The following is a 23,239-nucleotide window of genomic DNA, read 5'->3' on the forward strand; positions in this document are numbered from 1 at the left end:
GCATCAGTGACAAAAATGATGTCCGATGCAATTCCCTATTTTGACTTGTACCATATGTTCCCATGCTTTTTCAGGTGAACAACTGACTTGCCTGTGCATGTGTTTGTGATGGGTGACACCAGTGTGGCAAGATACCCTCACCTTCTCGCGAACACCTGGTATCATTACTATTTGATAGTGATTAATAAACACATGCTCATGATGTAGTCGGAATTGTACAATCGACTCTGCTTTATGCAGAGATTTCTATTGGATGTGGAAAGTGTTTTGTTGCTTTATTAAAGAAGTGTATTCCCCAAAACATTTCTTGGTGCCAGCGCAGTTACATCAGGTGAAATATTCAATGAAATTTATTTTACATAGTTAACAATTAGTTTGTCATCAGGTATTTATCTTGACCTGCCCAGAAGCCGATATTCGACCCCATGTCTACAGCAAATGTTTCTTAAGAAGTTCCAGTTTGGAACTAAATATTTCCCAAGGTTTCAATGTATTTATACATATAACTAATAACTATTTGTGTGGCTTTGTAGAAGTAACAAAACCAATAAATGGGAACATGTTTTGATGCTTCATTATATATTATTGCATTAAATGCAATTTCAAAATACCTTTTATCTTAAGAAAGTATGATATGTTTTGGTAAAATTCCAATTTTGCCTGTTAGTTGCCTGTCATAATCACTTTGTCAAGAATCTTAAATAAATCCCCGGTCATAAGTTTTGTAATGACAGAGATAGAAATGTAGTCGCTTGCTCTTTCATGTTCACTGGGTTAGCTGTAAAAAGATTAGCTACAGCAACAATAATAACAAGAATTATCCATAATAGTATCTATATACGAGACAATGTAACAATGTTAAATGAGTTTCTGAGATCATGTTCCTTGAATCCTATTCTCTCATGGCTGCTAAAACTGTGCCCAGATCAAGTTATGCCTTCATAAAAGCAGCCAACCAGTCATTTTCAAGTTTTGCATTCCCATCTGATCTAAAATAAGTTCTCATAACCCCTTACTCAAAGAGGTCAAGACTGTATCCTGATAATCACAAGAACTATCGTTCTGTATCAAATCTGACATTCTTTTCAAATGTAATTGAAAGAGCTGTGGCATCTCGTCTCCATGATCACACGAAAGACTTGGAGTGAAGTCCTGCAATCTAACTACAAATATGGACATAGCACAGAGTCTGCTCTTTGCAAGCTGAAGAATGATCTTCTCGATGCTGTGGGTTGTCAGGGTGCCATATTGGCTGCACCTGACCTGTCCGCAGTGTTGGAAACCATACACCATTCCATTCTTCTGTCACTATTAGAGTCAAGAATTGGAATCAAAGATGATGCCCTTGTCTGGTTCAAATCCTATCTCACAGATCGCAATGAGTCTGTTTTCATTGATGGTTTCAGATCTGAGAAACATCAACTAGCATATGGGCAGTCTTCAGTCTTTGGACAGGCATTGTTCACCGTGTATACATTGCCTGTAGGAGATATTGCCAAAAAGAACAATCTAGACTTTTCATGTCTACCCAGATGACACACAGGACTAGTCACCGTGCCATTAAACCACACGGCTAACTACTGAGATATATCTTTTGCCAAAGATGGACCACTACTGTGGAATGGACTTCCAAGTCACATTCAAAGCATCTCAGACTTCCCAACCTTCAAACAACATCTCAAAACAGTTCTCTTCTGTAGAGCCTTGGACTAAGCACCTTTGAGCAAATGTTGGAACAAAGCCCTATGTAAATATAATCTGTATTTATTCATTATTATTATGAAGAAGAAAGTGTAATCAAGTCTTACTAGGAAGAAAGTGTAATCAAGAAATTATCAGTGTAACTAAAACAATGTTACATCAAAGAGATAACTAATTGTTGTTTAAAACCTGGTTGTTGGAACGATTACTTATTTTATGATCAAACAATGTTGCATCAAAGTGAAAACTAATTACAAATATATTGTAACAACACATTCAAGATATAAAAGACGTGTTCCATCACATTTCCATTGAATATACCTCTGACGATGATGAAGGAAGTCAGCAAGAAGTAAGCAAAAGTCACACATCTGTGTGTGCCATCAACAAAAGTCACCAAAGCCTTCAGCTGTAGAGCTCATATAGATATCATAGATAGGAGTGAGTGAGTTGGGTTTAACACTGCTTTTTACAGTATTCCAGTTATATCACGGCATGTCAGCTTAATCTGGGAGGAAAGCCCGAAACAATGCAGGTGTCACTTCGATGAAACCCACGAGAATGGGTATGATGCTGACAAACCTAGAAACATAATCGGGGCAAACTTGGATTCGAACCCACAATCATAGGTTTCTGGCTTGCCCAAGGGACGCAACTTTGCACAGCAATCCTGGCGCCTCTGAGGGCTGAGCCACCCTTGCCCCCTCATAGATATGAAGTCAATGAGACAAGGGCTGCTCTTTTTGGAACCGATGGGGAAATTGGCTTGACATTCTGAAGCCTCAAGTTATCATACAGCATCAAAGTGAAGATGACCTTCTGACAGCGCTAGCTGCACCTACAACAAGTATAGAGGCAAGTGAGACACCTGTCGTGCCAAGACAGTCAGCTCCAGAATCAAGTGAGTTATCTGGAACCATTGATTATAGAATAATCAATCAACCCTCCTCTTGCCCAGATATCAAGAAATCCCTATAACTTGGTACTTTCAATGGTCATTTTATGTTAGTATCAGTCGGTATAACTTGGTACATTCAATGGTCATTTTATGTAAGCTTCAGTCGGTATAACTTTGTACATTCAAAGGTCATTTTATGTTTGCTTCAGTCCGTATAACTTGGTTCATTCAATGGTCATTTTATGTTAGCTTCAGTCGGTATAACTTTGTACATTCAATGCTCATTTTATGTAAGCTTCAGTCGGTATAACTTGGTACACTCAATGGTCGTTTTATGTTAGTATCAGTCGGTATAACATGGTACACTCAATGGTCGTTTTATGTCGCTATGACTTGGTACACTCAATAACCCGTGAAGATTCCGGGGTAGAATAGGTCTTCAGCAACCCATGCTTGCCGTAAAAGGTGACTATGCTTGTCGTAAGAGGCGACTAATGGGATCGGGGGGTCAGGCTTGCTGACTTGGTTGATACATGTCATCGATCCCAACTGCGCCGTCATCTTGCTGAGTGCGGCGTTAAACAACAAACCAACCAACCAATGGTACACTCAATGGTTATTTTATTCAAGCTTCAGTCCAGACCTTTTAAACAGCACGTAGTCAGTTACTTTTAGAAAGAACTTTCATATATATCATATGAAGGGTATATACTGAAAAGTAAAAACTGTTGAAGCATCCAGAGGGTATATTTACCAAGATTTTCATTTTTGAGTCGACGGAATGAGCGATTATTTTTCCCAAAGAGTGATAACCAAACAACTTGTCGCTTCCGTGCTTGTTCCTTGCTAATGTGCTCTGCAACAACATGTGACATGTAGAAACCGAGCCCAGGTAAAACGGTTCCCCTTGGCACCTTCATTTAAAAAGCGTCATTTACTACTTCCTTTACTACTAACATCGAGGGCGGTCGGGTGGTTAAAGCGTTCGATCGTCACGCTGAAGACCCGGGTTCGATTCCAGACATGGGTACAATGTGTGAAGCCCATTTCTGGTGTCCCCTGCCGCGATATTGCTGGAATATTGCTCAAAGCGACGTAAAATCAAACTCACTCACTAACATCGGAAGCTGCCTTGTGGTAGTCTCTCTATGCCTTCTTCTATCCACGCTAATCTTTATTCCACCCGGTTGCCAATATCGTTCCATTAGTCGGGAGTTTAGATTTATCAAAGTGTTCGCAACTGCATTCAGCGATTGGCCAGATACAGCCATGCCTAGTGCGCACATTTTTTCATTTTCTGTGCAATTGGTAACTACCCTAAAATTTGTATTAAAATGTATTCACAGAAAATGTATTCTACTTGTCTGAAAAAATATTATTTTCAAATATTCAAGATACAAATTTGCCACAGTAGTATCTACCTTTAAATTATCATAAGTGTGATGTGATCAAGATAGCTGGCAACCCACAGCCGTCAGCCATTCACACAATGTGTTTGTACACCATGCACCAACATATTACAAACAGTTTATTTCAGTGATTTGCATCTCTTCTTTTTTTAACGTTATGTACTGATATGTAGAAAGTTGATGAAATAATTTGTTAGAACCTGTGTCTTTCACAATTTCTTGAAAATTCTTTTCTCACCTATCTCAGTAATATATCTATTAACTTTCTGACTAACTTCACATGCAGCAAATGACCTTCACGTTTCAGGTTCCATCACCAACAGCCATTTTACTGAATGCATGCACGGGTCCTCCCTTTTAGACTTCCATTTAGTCCCAGAAAATAAATAAATAATACATTTAAAATATGTACATCAGCAAAATAAAAAGTATATACAAATGGAGTACAACACAATGCTTAATTTCTGGAGATGAGGCAATCTATACTCGCCCAGCCATTCTAATGGCTAGTTTGATTCATTTTTTTTTTTAAATTATTCTCTAGGGTCTGGGAGATTGCGAGACTAAATCGCTTAAAGCGGCAATCCGGGGTACAATAGGTCTTCAGCAACCCATGCTTGTCGTAAACGGCGACTATGTTTGTCGTAAGAGGCGACTCACGAGATCGGGTGGTCAGCCTCGCTGACTTGGTTGATGCATGTCATCGTAGCTCAATTGCCTGGATTGATGCTCATGAGGTCAATCACTGGATTGTCTGGTCCAGGCTCGATTATTTACAGACCGCCGTCATATACCTGGAATATTGCTGAGTGCGACGTTAAACAACAAACCAAACCAAACCTAACGAATCAAGCGGCCATCAAGTGGTTTACTATCATAATATTAGCTATCGTATTCATGCCGAATGTATCACTAAATCACGTAACATATATTTCAGGATATACCACATGCGCTGTCCTGACCGGCTAGGTCAGCGCACCTAGCGGGTTACAAAGGAAGATAAATTGAAAAAGGTCGCCCATTGCTTATGTTGACTCTAAACCAAAAAAAAAATATCTTTTTCATACAGTTTTGCTCTTTAGATTTCTGTTGGTAATTAATTCAACTTCTACCCAAAATGCTTTGGCATGTTCAGAATCAAAATGCTAAATGCATATACTACAATAAAACTACTGCTGTACATGAACCAGGAAATGACACCCTTACTTCCTACCCTCCTCTGTTGACAAGTTGTGTTGGGGGCGGCCTACAACAACTAGTATTACAGATCACTAGTCACAGAACAAGGGGTGCGTAAGTTTCCATCAATACCCATATCTACTTGTAATGTTTGATAAGGCAAGATTGCCAGGGAAAGTTTGTGTGCCTTATTGTTCCGTTCATATAGGGCAGAACACGTTGCACTGTTTCCAAATAGTTATATTCACTCCTGTATTCATATCACAGGACACTTTATAGCACGGCCTCTGATGAAGAAACGCAATAACCCATTGTGCATGGTTTGTGTTGCCAGTAGGCATTCGGAGCCTAGATGCTGATCAGATAGATTGCCTGTAGATTGATGTTTGACTCAGGACAGGATGGGTCACTGTGTGTCGTACGACCAGTAACTGTTCTTGTGGTGATACGTATATCACTCAAGTTTTAGTTTTAGTTTTTATAGTTGCATTTTTCATTCGGGTACAGAAGTAAATGTCTTAACAGGCTGTCCATTATATGAAGTTTTGTTGTTGTTTTTAACAGAAAATTGAGTTCTTGAATGTTTAATCTATCGTTAGTCTATATTCACTACAAGCTGATTCTTTGTCATCATTTTAAATAATTAAATAATGCATATACAGATACAATATACTTTCACTGTTAGATCTACTAATCTAATCATTCTTTCATTCCGTAAATCCTAGATATAAATTTGTATTGAAACTCTAGCAGTTTGACATCGTTAATACATAATCTATATTGTACAAAAGACATTGCCAATTAACTGTTTGGTCAAGTAGGTAATCCCATTTTTCAAGAACTGTGGCCAAGTTGTTCGTACTAATTTAATTATTTATCATAACAGATTCATGATCCTTTTGTTCTTGAAAATATATTTACCCCGGCCCTGTTTATGCTTTGTCATGTTCTGTGACTTTGCTGATAGTGTGTGACCTGGTCCAATCTCGATTAAATACAGGTCGATGTGTTATAGCTGAAATATTGCTGACTGCGGCCTTAATTTAACAGGCACTGTATCCAAATCGTATAGTCACGAACACTGCCACTGTCATATCTGCCCAGCATCACGAACAATACAGCAGAATTTCATAGAAGGCACTAGGAAATCGACAGGCAGGCATTGTTTGCTCGCTAAGCAGCCATGTGTTTATACAAAATCTCACCACGTATACATATACTATTACAAATGGCGAAATCCTGAGCAGCACACGTGATATTTCTGAGTAACAGTAGATTATACATTTAAAGACGCAATTAAAAGTCCAGATAATAAAAAGCATACAAACTGATTGAAATACATCCTTCTTTAGTATCTGTAACCCTCACAACGCCAGATCAGGTGACCCTAGTTTTAAAAAAGACAGAAAATGTGTCTTGTACCGTCGTCTACTAAGATACAAAATTGCCCAACAACGCATCCTTATTGCACACACCCAAATACTGAATATGTTAGGAGATTGCACTATGGGGAGCTGGAAGGATGGTCGCTGGTGAATGTTCAAGGTAGGTCTTATGTACATGTATGTGTGTTATCAGTAAGTTGGAGGGAGCTGTTTTTGTGTTGTTATGTAAGCATAGCGGTTATATCTCAGATTTACAAGTTGAAGGTGTGTGAAAAGTTGTACTGGGAAGTTGCCTCTTTGAAGGGCCCCAATCGTTCTACTAAATAGCGCTAACCGCCGTCACTTCCGTGTTGTTTTATAGCAGTGAAAATGTTTTCAGTAATATTCAAGTCTGAACAATGAATTTGTATTTTATATTGGTTATGCAGTATAACAGAATTCGACAACAGCGTTATGGCTGTGCATAAACTTCATGCTTTCAAAAACAAAACTTAATTCTTATTTCCTAACTTAAGTGGTGTGTGGGAGGGGTCGGAGCATATCTTCAGATTATAAGGTTCAGGGGTGTATTGTGTATTAATTATACATCCAATTCATCTCTGGATTGTCTGGTCCAGACTTGATTATTTACAGACCGCCGTCATATAGCTGGAATATTGCTGAGTGCGGCGTTAAACAACAAACCAACCAACCAATTCATCTCCGGCTACAGTTGCCCCAATCACTTTGACGACTGTGTAGCCACCGAGGTGTACCACACGTTTTAACCCTACAACTACCGCATGTCCTGTCTCGCAATTAACATGGGATGGGGATCTACATCCATGATGACGTTGACTTTGTCCACAATACCCCACTTGTGTTGTGAACATCCAGCTGATCAGAGTTGGATGGTTACAATGTTTGGTTGATAGTGTTTTATCGTGGATACTTGCTGGCGCTATCAATTTCGGGACCACCGTCGAATTTTAGCTTTGTTCAGATGCGGATCTTTACATCTTGCTTTTAAATTATATGTCCATTTTTGGACATACACAGCTTATGTAACCCGGGACACATAAACTATTTTTCTCTCTTTTCTCTCGCTATGAACCACCGGCGTGTCTGAATATTCACAAAATGTGTAATGGCGCTGAATGCGGCGTAACATAGTATTAACTCACACACTTTGTCTAAGAACTACCAAGACACATTTGCCACAACGTAAATACGAACATTTCAATTATTTCTTAACACTGTCTGGTCCGAGCTGTTTATAATACTGCGGTTAACCACATAACATGTCATCATACATAGATCATTTTCAAACTTCCAAGACATTCAAAATAAAGTAGCTAGATCACATGTATGATTTATCTCGGTTTCAAAAACAAATACCCTTCGATAACAATTGTATTTTCACCCTAAAAGAGTTAACGTTTTCTGGCTCAAATGCAGATTCGGTAGGGGTTGCACTGAAATATGAGGACAGAGTATATATCCCCTGTCACCAGCATGTCCTGGGGTCGGTGCCGTGACACGTGAAGACAGTGCAGTAGCCGCAGGGCCAGGGTTATTGACAAGTGATGTATATTGCAGCCTATGACAGCTGATAGCTGATTATTGTTCTGGTAAGTAGCACAACTTACTTCCTGATGGACAGATTGATTCTAATGAGTTGGTGGGAAATAAATGCACAACATGTCAGGTAATGTGATTATGTCTCTTGATTATTAGGTTTTCCAGGAATACGCCATATCCTTGTGAATAAAAAAATTCCGCTGCCGAGATCGCAGTGAGAGTTGTTACGGCTGTGGCATCACAATAGCCCATTCTACCCCGATATGTACAGCGAGAAAATATACAGAAATCTTTATCAAAAAGCGTTTTAACAAATATCTACATTAAAAAAAACTACTGCTGTACATGAACCAGGAAATGACACCCTTACTTCCTACCCTTCTCTGTTGACAAGTTGTGTTGGGGGCGGCCTACAACAACTAGTATTACAGATCACTAGTCACAGAACAAGGGGTGCGTAAGTTTCCATCAATACCCATATCTACTTGTAATGTTTGATAAGGCAAGATTGCCAGGGAAAGTTTGTGTGCCTTATTGTTCCGTTCATATAGGGCAGAACACGTTGCACTGTTTCCAAATAGTTATATTCACTCCTGTATTCATATCACAGGACACTTTATAGCACGGCCTCTGATGAAGAAACGCAGTAACCCTTTGTGCATGGTTTGTGTTGCCAGTAGGCATTCGGAGCCTAGATGCTGATCAGATAGATTGCCTGTAGATTGATGTTTGACTCAGGACAGGATGGGTCACTGTGTGTCGTACGACCAGTAACTGTTCTTGTGGTGATACGTATATCACTCAAGTTTTAGTTTTAGTTTTTATAGTTGCATTTTTCATTCGGGTACAGAAGTAAATGTCTTAACAGGCTGTCCATTATATGAAGTTTTGTTGTTGTTTTAAACAGAAAATTGAGTTCTTGAATGTTTAATCTATCGTTAGTCTATATTCACTACAAGCTGATTCTTTGTCATCATTTTAAATAATTCCTGTCTCACACATATCGACCATGCATGGTGATGGTTGTGCAGACCGGAGAATGAACCTTGCCTACGTGAAGCTTCAGGTTTCTTTGTCATTCTATCAAACAGTCAGACCCTATATATTTGTTATATGCATGTGCACCATTATATATTACGCGAAGCTGTAGAATGTAACTCAAACAACAACTAAAATTCAGGAAGTTCGCCTTGAGTGTGTCTTCACAAAGCACCTGAATTATGCATTGATCTTCGCATAACAGTTGAATTTAATATATTCACCCGTGTGACTGCGGCTTTATAGACTTACTAGACTGGTTTTCGCATTGATTTAGTGTTTTTTTTCAATCGCTTTGTGGAGTCAATGAAAATAAAATGCTAAATCATTCATCTCACACAAAGCCTTTGTTACGTTGTGTGGGAATCAATCGGGTATGAAGCCTGTAGAGTACACGACTCTTCATTAGTTCAAGATAACGATAACTGTATAACGAAGGGGGGTAACTCATATCGGAGTGTAGTTTATCAGCTGTTTCGGGTAGTCACAAAAGCGGAAGTTATATATATAGTAACACAAGTCACGGGTCAAAGTGATCGAAAAGCCACGAAAACAAAACCGGTGTTGTTTGTTTATAGTGATGGACGCGGCTGATAAATATCAGTGATTGACATCTTCCGATTCTCCTTCGTTCAATCACTCAGCTCGTTAGTACAGATTGATAAATGCCCACACGACGCCAGTTTGCAGTGCAGGAGGCGCAGAAAGACATTGTGTGCTTCAAACTGCTGGGCACTGGACAATGACACCTGGTATTTTCAACGTCTGTTGTAATACAAGGAAGTGACAGATCCATGGGATTTATTGAGCATATGGAAATAACAGAGGTAAATACTCCTATAATAATGTCATATTTAATGTAGCCTAAGGTGATATGTTGTCACACTAATATTGTATACCACACTGGACTGGTGTTTAACATTGTTATTGTGTTTCCATGGTATAGGGCGGTGTAGTTTTAATGACTTCTATAGCATTGTTTCTAGTAAGATATATATAAACAGAGTGAAAGAGTGTATCCATGGTAAAAGATATGGAGTTTTTTATATTGTCTATGCGATTTTATGCTTTCTATTTTTACTGGTAAGATTGTCTTTAACACTCCAAAGGAAGTAAAATAAATATTATCTTTAACACTATATAAGAAGTAAAATAAATATTATGCATGAACTTCAGTCTTTAATGGTCCCTTTTTCATAGCTTTATGAACATTTTCAATGAACATAGCTGTGTACAGTATGGTGCTTCTTGTGCATGGTGTTCAGTTACTACCTGCAGTGCAAAGACTCCTTTGTCGTTCCTCTGTTAGAGAAGTGTGCACAGTGTGTGTATCAATGAGTGAGTGTTGCCCTACACTGTAGCCAGTACTACAGCTGTATCACCAAGACCACATGTCACATCACACAACACTGTAGCCAGTACTACAGCTGTATCACCAAGACCACATGTCACATCACACAACACTGTAGCCAGTACTACAGTCGTATCACCAATACCACATGTCACATCACACAACACTGTAGCCAGTACTACAGCTGTATCACCAATACCACATGTCACATCACACAACACTGTAGCCAGTACTACAGTCGTATCACCAAGACCACATGTCACATCACACAACACTGTAGCCAGTACTACAGTCGTATCACCAATACCACATGTCACATCACACAACACTGTAGCCAGTACTACAGTCGTATCACCAATACCACATGTCACATCACACAACACTGTAGCCAGTACTACAGCTGTATCACCAATACCACATGTCACATCACACAACACTGTAGCCAGTACTACAGCTGTATCACCAAGACCACATGTCACATCACACAATACTGTAGCCAGTACTACAGCTGTATCACCAAGACCACATGTCACATCACACAACACTGTAGCCAGTACTACAGCTGTATCACCAAGACCACATGTCACATCACACAACACTGTAGCCAGTACTACAGTCGTATCACCAATACCACATGTCACATCACACAACACTGTAGCCAGTACTACAGTCGTATCACCAATACCACATGTCACATCACACAACACAGTTGACCATACAGAATCAGATCATGATGACATCATGGATTAAGACAAGGACACTTAGTTCAATGTATTGTTGATGCATGAAAATATTGTTATTTTTCATTGACAAGATTGTTGCATGTGTTGAAATGGCTTAACAATGTCTGTCCCAAATGTAAAATTGTGTATTCTAATGAGTCATGTCAGTGTCAATCTGATCTAAGCATGTTCATTCTTCAGGACTGACGGAAGCATGGACGTCTTGGACCAGGACCAGTTCCAGTTTGAGGCCACCAATCACGGGGATGTACTGCTGGCAGGGCTGAGACACCTGCGAGACAAACATCAACTCTTTGATGTGACGCTGGTTGTGGACAAACTAGAGTTACCTGCCCATAGGGTGGTGTTGGCGTCATGCAGTGACTACTTTAGGTAGCAGTCCTACTGTATAATATAGTATTGTGTGTATTGCTCACTTGGTTTTCATGAGGAATACCTATGCATGATTCCAGTTCACTGTGCTCCTTCTGTGTGTGCCCCCTGTGTCTGCCTCTCATACGCTGGTGCTTTGGGTAGTCTGCCATCAAACTCTTGCAATGTCACATGGTGCAGTTAAAGATTATTGTCTGTATATACAGCTATAATTCCTGTGCTTTATGAGAGCCTACCTTCCAGATTCACCCCATTAATATCCTTGGGAAAAAAAATGAAAAACAACTTTGTTTTTTATTCCATGAAAAGCAAACTGATATGTTCACCACAAAAGCATTGTGGTTAAAATAGGTTGTGCGGCAAGACCACAGGTTATCATGGTTGTAAGTGGTTAACAACAAGAACAGCTCAGTAAACACTGCACATGTTCATATGACTTATTAAATGTCTTTCTTTTTTTGTCTATTTTTTCCTCACCTACCAACAAGGATTTATGAAAAATAGTCTTTAAACCAAGAATTGAAAAAATCATAAGTTATAAGTGTGGAAATCAATAATTGTTGACAAAGATGGCTAGATTTGTGCCACTCAGTTTTAAGTAAATTACCTTATATCAAAATTTGTTTAGTGTTTTTCAGTTTATCAATATCTCTGCCTATCAAACAGTTAATTTCTCTTCTGATTTGTGATGACACTTAATATCCTTTCTGGTGAGAATAACAGAGGACAACACAATACAGAGGACGTCCTGTAATCTTCCCATTAGTTGAATGGCACCCTTTTGCTGTTTCCAGGGCCATGTTCACCGATGGCCTAAAGGAGTGCAGACAGAAGCGGATTGTGTTGAATGGTGTCACTGCTCGGGGAATGAAGAATCTGCTGGATTTCGCTTACACATCAAAGAGTAACATTGATAGTGGTAGGTACTTTCAGGAAGTTTGGTCATTAATATCATCAAATCAGTGAAATAAGTGAACATATAGAAAGTTGATGAGGAATATGCTATGCATCTTGACTGCATCTTGTTTTAGGACCACTTCCGTAGTTTAGTGATAGAGTGTTCACCCAGAGAGCGGAAGGTCCCGGGTTTGATCCCTGGCTGTGTCATACCAAAAGATGTTAAAAGATGGTACTTGTTGTTCCCCTCCCTGGCATTCAGCATTAAGGGGCTAAAACAAGGATTGGTCGGCCCCGAATCAGTATACTGTGTCTGAATGGGGTATTCATGTTAAACTGTAACATGGTATCTCAGTAGCACTATAAAATCGGCATTAGTACAGACTAGTACAAGCAGCCACACACATACACACACACTTGCATGAAGGTCGCTATATGAGTGCAATAATCTTGGCGTGACATTAAATTCCATTTCACCTCACCTCTTGTATTAAGACCAGACCTGGGTCCATCAGCACGGAACAATCTTAGCGCTACTATTATTGTTAATCCTTAAGGTCACGATCTTAGGCTTTGTCTACAATCGCAATACTCTTGCACAAAGCATTTTGTAGCATTTCCCGATGATAAGCATTAATTCACAAGTAAAGATGAATGATAAAATGTAACCAAAAAGAAACCCCGTTAGCTTATCCTGAGAAACATATGATTAAAGTGAGCAGGCAGGTTTTGGTCAGGGCTGGCAAGTATTTCAGCTAGCCAGTCCTGTGGTCTGGCTGAAATTTTTTGGAGTTTCATACCCTGAACATACCTTTTCACTAAACAAGGGAAGGATAAAAACATAATTTTAGATTAGTAACTTCTGTGACCTTTAGGATTACTCAAGGGCAGATAATCTTAGTTTATACTCTAGATGGGAGTGGTTCCCCTTTACTGCCATAACCCAAACAGTAGAATCTACCTTGCCCATTGTATTTATAAAAGTAGTAGAATCGCTGAGCTCCGCCTGTATTTCTTTTGGGTCGTATTCATGTGAGTGATTTTGTCTTTTGTTTGTTTATCAAAATAATCTACAATTAAATACATGTTAAAGTGAAAAATCATACATATTTAAATCTTTGAGGCACGAACAGTTTTAATATATGATTCTTTTAATAATACAAGTATTCATCAAACAAGGAAATACATTTAATAAGACATTTGAAACTTGTGTATAAAATATCATTTAAATAGCAAAAATAATATTCACACTTTTTAAACATAAAGTTCTGTGTTATTATTACCCAATAATATATATATGTTAAAAAACTGCTTTCTCAAAATATTATTCATTATTCTCATTAGCCATCCATGCATTCTTGAAATCCCCCGTCTTTCTGTGTTTTGAATAGCTAGTCATAACATTGTTTGTTATAGCAGCTAAATGAAAACATGAAGGACATATTGAGGATTTTATGAATAGCTCCCCAAAATAGATAACAATGATACATTTACGTGTAATGTTATGAGGAAATATTATTATGGTATTTTTTAGTTTTCATAATAATTATGTCACTAAATCTGGAGCCGAATTTATGAATGTATTTATTTGTATTTTGATACTTTTAATAAAACATGAGAAGGTATTTCTCTAGATGCAATATTAAACTTACAATTCCTAAATCACAACAGTATTCAATGCAGAAAAGAAATATATGACATCATTCTACTAACCGTTTCCTTCAAATAATTTGGACCTTTCTTAAAACTCTGGAAGGTGCGATAGAGGGATGTACGTGTTGTGTGTTGTAACCAGTTCCACTAAATGCAGCAAGCTATGCGTGTTTGCAGACAACAGGAGACAGGAGTCGAGTTTAAGATATTCATACCTCCAACATTGAAGATTTTGATTTTAGCCTCTTAAATCCAAACCGTCTTACAATCGGGCTAAGATCAGTTTGTGCAAGTGGAAAATGACAATTGTATGATGCTTGTAAAGTTCATTGTAACCAAGATTGTTCTGTGAAAGTGAGCCCAGGTCTTTTGTTATGTTTACAGATTGTGTTTGTCTGTATACCAGAAGACAGACAGAATGAGAAAATGAAATATGGTTTCAGGGGTGTTTTTGTAAATTGTTTTAACAAAACGTATGGTACAAACAAATCATGTTAGCAATGGTTAAAAAAGCGCAGTTACAATTGAACACAGGAAAAAAGAATTGGTCTGGCATATTGGTCTTATTCAGGCAGCTCACCTGATATGTTTTGCAGCATCTATTCAGATATAGTTGTAGATATGTTTGTCATCTCTTGGGTTTCACTGATTATCACTCTGAATTTTCATATCAATATAATTGGAGTTCTTGCATCAATTGTTAATGTAGTTTTTGACCTTGTTTCAGACAATGTGGCTGACGTGCTGGGTGCGGCAACCCATGTCCAAATTCTGCCTGTGATTGATGCCTGTGAGGACTTCCTGCGGTCTCACCTGTCCCTTGACAACTGTGTGGACGTGGCCAGTGTGGCTGACCTGTACTGTCTGCAGCCCCTGCAGCAACATGTGCAGCAGTATATCTGCAAACACTGGACCACCTTCACGATGTCCACCTACTTCCACAGTATGGGTCAGCAGGCACTGGTCAATGTGCTGGCCTCAGGCTTCCCCGTCAACTGCTCCGAGCTGGAGGTCCTCCTGGCTGTCCTCAGTTGGGTCAAGTACTCTCCGGAGGAGAGACTGACCATGGCTGAGAATATCCTTGCACATGTTCAGTTCCATAACATCTCGGAGGAAAGCCTCAAGGATATGCTGGAGAAAAAGGAGTGGAAGGATATGATGCTTGCAGTACCCTGCTTGGAGAAGATGAACACAAGATTTCAGAAGGAGGCCAGGAATCATAGACTTGACATCTGTGATGGTACTTTAGGGCACAATGTCAGTAGAGAGGTTCATGGTATTACGAATATGCGGGGTTTCCATGAAACAGTATTGGTAGCTGGCGGGTTCAGCGCAGATTCAGGAATGACCAATAATATTTGGTATTATGAAGAAGAAAAGGATTTAGCTTCTTTGAAGTATTTAACCAGAATACCTCATGTAGACCAGTGCAACTTTGGCATGGCTGTTCTCCACAACCAGCTGTATGTGATTGGTGGATGTTTTAACGATCAGTTTGATGAAGTTATTCATCCATATGGCTTCCGTTATGACCCTTCCAAGAGTGAGTGGGACAGCATTACTCCCATGAATCATGAACGATGCCGATTTTATCTTGGGGTGACAGAAGGCTATCTTTATGCAATAGGGGGTGACCCACAAGCATCTGATCTCACACTTGATGGAGCCCCCTGTGAACGATATGACCCAAAATCTAATTCCTGGCAGGATATTGAGCCAGTGCCCGGCAACCGGACCCAGCATGCAGGCGTTGCTGCAGGACAGTTCTTGTATGTGTCCGGAGGTCAGCAGGAGACTGATGGGGAAATACTGAATGACCTCCTGCGGTACGACACCCACAGTAATACCTGGGAGAGGTGTGCTTCATTACGGTCTCCACGTGTTGATCACACCATGTTCTTCTTCAATGGTCAAGTATATATAATTGGAGGTTGGACCTATGACCAAACAAACCACCAAAGAGAGATGGTGTCTTCCATTGACTGTTACCACTCGGACACGGACTCCTGGCAACAAGTGGCAACTCTCAATGAAACACGTCTCTATGCAACATACACTCTTTTTGACAGCGTAATCTATGTCATTGGGGGATGGCAAGGGGGAGATTACCGCTTCAAAAGTAGGTTTGTGGACTGTTTGGATCTGAAGACAAGACAATGGAAGGACAAGAAGAATCAGTCCCTAGAGATGTGGGAGCACAACTCCTGCAGCCTGTACCTGCCTAAACTGGTAAAACCCTGACCCTGTAATCCTGGTCTCACCCAGCAGACTGTACCTGCCTAAACTGGTACAACCCTGACCCTGTTATCCTGGTCTCACCCAGCAGACTGTACCTGCCTAAACTGGCACAACCCTGACCCTGTAATCCTGGTCTCACCCAGGAGACTGTACATGCCTAAACTGGCACAACCCTGGCTCTGTAATCCTGGTCTCCCCCAGCAGACTATACCTGCCTAAACTGGCACAACCCTGATCCTGTAATCCTGGTCTCACCCAGCACACTGTACCTGCCTAAACGGATACAACCCTGAACCTGTACCTTACTCCTGGTCTCACCCAGGAGACTGTACCTGCCTAAAATGGCACAACCCTGACCCTGTAATCCTGGTCCTACCCAGCAGACTGTACCTGCCTAAACTGGCACAACCCTGACCCTGTAATCCTGGTCCTACCCAGCAGACTGTACCTACCTAAACTGGCACAACCCTGACCCTGTAATCCTGGTCTCACCCAGCAGACTGTACATGCCTAAACTGGTACAACCCTGATCCTATAATCCTGGTCTCACCCAGCAGACTGTACCTGCCTAAACTGGTACAACCCTGACCCTATAATCCTGGTCTCACCCAGCAGACTGTACCTGCCTAAACTGGTACAACCCTGACCCTGTAACTTACTCCTGGTCTCACCCAGCAGACTGTACCTGCCTAAACTGGCAAAACCCTGACCCTGTAATCCTGGTCTCACCCAGCAGGCTGTACCTGCCTAAACTGGCACAACCCTGACCCTGTAATCCTGGTCTCACCCAGCAGACTGTACATGCCTAAACTGGTACAACCCTGATCCTATAATCCTGGTCTCACCCAGCAGACTGTACCTGCCTAAACTGGTACAACCCTGACCCTGTAACTTACTCCTGGTCTCACCCAGCAGACTGTACCTGCCTAAACTGGCAAAACCCTGACCCTGTAATCCTGGTCTCACCCAGCAGGCTGTACCTGCCTAAACTGGCACAACCCTGACCCTGTAATCCTGGTCTCACCCAGCAGACTGTACCTGCCTAAACTGGTACAACCCTGACCCTGGAACTTACTCCTGGTCTCACCCAGCAGACTGTACCTGCCTAAACTGGCAAAACCCTGACCCTGTAATCCTGGTCTCACCCAGCAGGCTGTACCTGCCTAAACTGGTACAACCCTGACCCTGTAACTTACTCCTGGTCTCACCCAGCAGACTGTACCTGCCTAAACTGGCAAAACCCTGACCCTGTAATCCTGGTCTCCCCCAGCAGACTACCTACCTAAACTGGCACAACCCTGACCCTGTAATCCTGGTCTCACCCAGCAGACTGTACATGCCTAAACTGGTACAACCCTGATCCTATAATCCTGGTCTCACCCAGCAGACTGTACCTGCCTAAACTGGTACAACCCTGACCCTATAATCCTGGTCTCACCCAGCAGACTGTACCTGCCTAAACTGGTACAACCCTGACCCTGTAACTTACTCCTGGTCTCACCCAGCAGACTGTACCTGCCTAAACTGGCAAAACCCTGACCCTGTAATCCTGGTCTCACCCAGCAGGCTGTACCTGCCTAAACTGGTACAATCCTGACCCTGTAATCCTGGTCTTACCCAGCAGACTGTACCTGCCTAAACTGGCACAACCCTGACCCTGTAATCCTGGTCCTACCCAGCAGACTGTACCTGCCTAAACTGGCACAACCCTGGCTCTGTAATCCTGGTCTCCCCCAGCAGACTGTACCTGCCTAAACTGGCACAACCCTGACCCTGTAATCCTGGTCTCACCCAGCAGGCTGTACCTGCCTAAACTGGCACAACCCTGACCCTGTAATCCTGGTCTCACCCAGCAGACTGTACCTGCCTAAACTGGCACAACCCTGACCCTGTAATCCTGGTCTCACCCAGCAGACTGTACCTGCCTAAACTGGTACAACCCTGACCCTGTAACTTACTCCTGGTCTCACCCAGCAGACTGTACCTGCCTAAACTGGCAAAACCCTGACCCTGTAATCCTGGTCTCACCCAGCAGGCTGTACCTGCCTAAACTGGTACAATCCTGACCCTGTAATCCTGGTCTTACCCAGCAGACTGTACCTGCCTAAACTGGCACAACCCTGACCCTGTAATCCTGGTCCTACCCAGCAGACTGTACCTGCCTAAACTGGCACAACCCTGGCTCTGTAATCCTGGTCTCCCCCAGCAGACTGTACCTGCCTAAACTGGCACAACCCTGACCCTGTAATCCTGGTCTCACCCAGCAGGCTGTACCTGCCTAAACTGGTACAATCCTGACACTGTAATCCTGGTCTCCCCCAGCAGACTATACCTGCCTAAACTGGTACAACCCTGACCCTGTAAAATGGTCTCACCCAGCAGACTGTACCTGCCTAAACTGGCACAACCATGACCCTGTAACTTACTCCTGGTCTCACCCAGCAGACTGTACCTGCCTAAACTGGCACAACCCTGACCCTGTAATCCTGGTCTCACCCAGAAGACTGTACCTGCCTAAACTGGCACAACCCTGACCCTGTTACTTACTCCTGGTCTCACCCAGCAGACTGTACCTGCCTAAACTGGCACAACCCCGACCCTGTAAAATGGTCTCACCCAGCAGACTGTACCTGCCTAAACTGGCACAACCCTGACCCTGTAACTTACTCCTGGTCTCACCCAGCACTGTGGCACTAGACAATCCTGTGTATTCACAAGCATGATGATGATGATGTAGTGTTGTTACTGTTTGTTTATTGTTTGAGTGGTTATGTTGTAATTTATACCTTCATTGTTCTATTATGCTACTTAGTGTTCTCTTCATGAAGTGTTCTGCAGTAATGTTCATGGATGACTTGTCTCATTGCCTCTCATTATGGCCCAGTAATTGTTTGTCTCCAGTCCTCTTCCTTTTACCTCATTTGACTGTATGCACGGACATGTAGGACAGCATGCAAGGATACATAGGGCTGCACGCATGAAGACATTTAACTGCATGCTTGATCACATGGGCCTGCATGCTTGGTCACATGGGTCTGCATGCTTGATCACATGGGTCTGCATGCTTGATCACATTGGTCTGCATGCTTGATTACATGGGTCTGCATGCTTGGTCACATGGGTCTGCATGCTTGATCACATGGGTCTGCATGCTTGGTCACATGGGTCCGCATGCTTGATCACATGGGTCTGCATGCTTGGTCACATGGGTCTGCATGCTTGATCACATTGGTCTGCATGCTTGATCACATGGGTCTGCATGCTTGATCACATGGGTCTGCATGCTTGATCACATTGGTCTGCATGATGAGTCTGCATGCTTGATCACATGGGTCTGCATGATGAGTCTGCATGCTTGTCACATTGGTCTGCATGCTTGATCACATTGGTCTGCTTGCTTGGTCACATGGGTCTGCATGCTTGGTCACATGAGTCTGCATTCTTGGTCACATGGGTCTGCATGCTTGATCACATAGGTCTGCATGCTTGGTCACATGGGTCCTCATGCCTGATCATATGGGTCTGCATGCTTGATCATATGGGTCTGCATGCTTGGTCACATGAGTCTGCATGCTTGGCCACATAGGTCTGCATGCTTGATCACATTGGTCTGCATGATGAGTCTGCATGCTTGATCACATGGGTCTGCATGATGAGTCTGCATGCTTGTCACATTGGTCTGCATGCTTGATCACATTGGTCTGCTTGCTTGGTCACATGGGTCTGCATGCTTGGTCACATGAGTCTGCATTCTTGGTCACATGGGTCTGCATGCTATGTCACATGTGTCTGCATGCTTGATCACATGGGTCTGCATGCTTGGTCATATGGGTCCTCATGCCTGATCATATGGGTCTGCATGCTTGATCATATGGGCCTGCATGCTTGGTCACATGAGTCTGCATGCTTGGCCACATGGGTCTGCATGCTTGATCACATGGGTCTGCATGCTTTGTCACATGGGTCTGCATGCTTGATCACATGGGTCTGCATGCTTGGTCACATGGGTCTGCATGCTTGGTCACATGAGTCTGCATGCTTGATCATATGGGTCTGCATGCTTTGTCACATGGGTCTGCATGCTTGGCCACATCGGTCTGCATGCTTGATCACATGGGTCTGCATGCTTGGTCACATGTGTCTGCATGCTTGATCACATGGGTCTGCATGCTTGATCATATGGGTCTGTATGCTTGGTCACATGAGTCTGCATGCTTGGTCACATGGGCCTGCATGCTTGCTCATATGGGTCTGCATGCTTGATCATATGGGTCTGCATGCTTGATCACATGGGTCTGCATGCTTGATCATATGGGTGTGCATGCTTGCTCATATGGGTCTGCATGCTTGGTCACATGGGTCTGCATGCTTGGTCACATGGGTCTGCATGCTTGGTCATATGGGTCTGCATGCTTGATCACATGGGTCTGCATGCTTGTCACATGGGTCTGCATGCATGGACAGACTGCCTGCAGGAACCAGTCTCAGTTTTTATACACACATTTTAGTGTTCTTTTTTTATAAATGATTATAAGATTGATATCATTTTTAATCTTAACACATTATTTGATAAGAACATTTTATCCAACCCTTTGTTTTAAATAACATTTATTTGTTAAATCTTCTAAGTTAAGCTTTCATTATTTGATTTGGCTTAAGCATGTTGGTTGGTTGAGCAGTGAAGATAGTTTATCAGATGACCGACACAGTTGCCTCCCTGTGTGTGACTTGGTTGTTGTACCTCATCTATGTCTGCTTGGTCAAGGACATCAAATGTACACCATATTTATTTTCATTATGCATAATATCAGATATCGATGGATCTTTAACTGAAGCAGCATCCTGACATAGTCCTACTACAAGTTATTATGTGTACAGAAGCTTCTATATATTTGTAGCCTGTTTATATAGGATAGTCTCATTGTTGCTTTACAAACAGATTGGTGCTGTGTAAGGGTTCCCATATTGTCCGCAAATATATATGCTAATAAGGGCAACAAAATAGAATTTCACACAATTTTGCAAATAATTTAGATGGGTGAATTTTACTTATTGTTTTTGTTTTTTAATGAAATGTTTTAGGTAAATGTGTATATATGACTGTTGGCTGATGTGCAGCACATCTTGCCAAGTTAAGTTCGAACAGACACGGAATGGCAAGTGTTAATCAGCAACTCTTACAGAATGGTCAACTTTATAAGTTGCCAATTTGTCACAGTATCCTGCTCATTGCTGATTGTTGTGACACATGTCTGTGGTGGTATTCAAAAGGTAACAACTAAGGCAACACAAACAGTGCTCTTCTTCATCTGTAGGTACTTTGGGACAATTAGTTCATGGGAAGTAGGGTGTTTTCGTGGTGAGATGTATCAATAAGTTACTTTTGGCTCTGCAGACAATTCAAGACAATAATGTTTGGTAAATTTTGTAAATACAAGGCAGAGTTTGTGTTGGGAGTACAGCGGGTGTATTTCTTTCTTCATTACCACACGATAACAGAACAATGTCCATTCAATCCTTGTGTTGTTGAGGCCTATATTTGTTGATACCTTAATGACTATCTATATGTTTTCAAGTACATATTTGCTCCGCTATGAGGGTTTTGTAACTTTTATGTTCATGATGTCAAATCTAAATTGGTTTTACAACTAAAAGTGTTATGGGTTAGACCCAGTTAGGAAGTTCTTGGCACATTGTCTAAACTGTATTATCAGTGAGATAGCTGGCCATGCTATCTCTTTTGTTAGTTAAATACAAGATTTCACACTATTTTATCACAATAACTTGATCCCTGAATGAGTAAGGCTGACATCTGACCACTGTTTCCCAGGTTTGGACTGCTATAGTCAGTAGCAAGTGGAGAAGCTGATAGTGCTTGTTACCACAGACGTTCATAATGTAGACATTGAATTTACTCATTCATTCTTGACGTCCAGTTTATGGTCAATCATATTTTGAGGGTTCCTTGCTCTGTTATTGTCGATGATGGATCATTTCCTTGTTATATGGCTGAAACAATGGGACCGTAGGACATCTTCCTGTAAAAAATCTCAAATAGGGTATCCGAACAATCACTACGCATTGGCCCCTGGGTCCGGTTAAACTTTATCAATGACTTAACTTAACTTGACTTCGTTACATAAAACTAACATTAAACATAGTGTGTTCCCTTTACAGTAGGTAATACCGGTATATCATTGTTAGTTAATTGCATGTTTAATACAATAGTATAGCATGTCTGTTGTACTTGTATTGCTATGTCAGTTTTCAGTGTGGTGACATCATGACTTTGTAACCCATGTATCTCTAGTAACCAGAGGAACTAGCTGGTTTCAGCACCAACATTCTTGTGACATAGCGTTGTTTTGCTTCTCAGGAATCTGTACATGACATCTCACTGACTGTGTTCATCTTCCATTGAAATCCTTTTACAGCTATTTTCATTAAAATATATTCTCATATGTTTGTCTTTTATTATTTTTCGGCTCACTATGACAAGTGACTCTCAGCTAATGTCATGGGTTTTCATCTATCGGTCAATCTCTCCTTCAATCTATAACCTTCCCACAAAAATCTCTTCTTACAAAAGTAAGTCGTATGAATAAAATATTTGCATACATTTTTTATATGTCCCTAGCTGTAAACAAGAAGTGATTTCCTTTTTAAAAACATAAAATATTACAGATAACATCCAAAGTCGTCTCTCATCTACCCATATTTATCCCAGAGACAACCCCGTAGTGTCCTACACACCCACGGACTAACACATCTCACATCTACCTGTACATATCCCAGAGACAACCATGTAGTGTCCT

The 23,239-nt window shown here is 41.3% G+C and overlaps 1 protein-coding gene across 1 annotated transcript; it reads left to right on the forward strand.

The window, feature by feature from the left end:
- The first annotated feature begins 9,510 nt into the window (after positions 1-9,510).
- Positions 9,511-22,885, forward strand: LOC124113337 (kelch-like protein 26). Its single transcript, XM_046473618.2, has 4 exons — positions 9,511-9,997; positions 11,445-11,636; positions 12,431-12,555; positions 14,914-22,885. The coding sequence occupies exons 2-4, from the start codon at positions 11,458-11,460 to the stop codon at positions 16,425-16,427; spliced, it is 1,818 nt and encodes a 605-aa protein (XP_046329574.1). The 5' UTR covers positions 9,511-9,997; positions 11,445-11,457; the 3' UTR covers positions 16,428-22,885.
- The last annotated feature ends 354 nt before the right edge of the window (positions 22,886-23,239 follow it).

Source organism: Haliotis rufescens, unplaced genomic scaffold, assembly GCF_023055435.1.
Source record: "Haliotis rufescens isolate VD_foot unplaced genomic scaffold, xgHalRufe1.0.p SCAF_19, whole genome shotgun sequence".
Classification (NCBI taxonomy): domain Eukaryota; kingdom Metazoa; phylum Mollusca; class Gastropoda; order Lepetellida; family Haliotidae; genus Haliotis; species Haliotis rufescens.

Coding starts and splice junctions, on each gene's coding strand:
- LOC124113337 (XM_046473618.2), top strand. CDS start 11,458: ATGGACGTCTTGGACCAGGACCAGTTCCAGTTTGAGGCCACCAATCAC. Junction 11,637..12,430: donor TCATGCAGTGACTACTTTAG/GTAGCAGTCCTA, acceptor TGCTGTTTCCAG/GGCCATGTTCACCGATGGCC. Junction 12,556..14,913: donor AAAGAGTAACATTGATAGTG/GTAGGTACTTTC, acceptor ACCTTGTTTCAG/ACAATGTGGCTGACGTGCTG.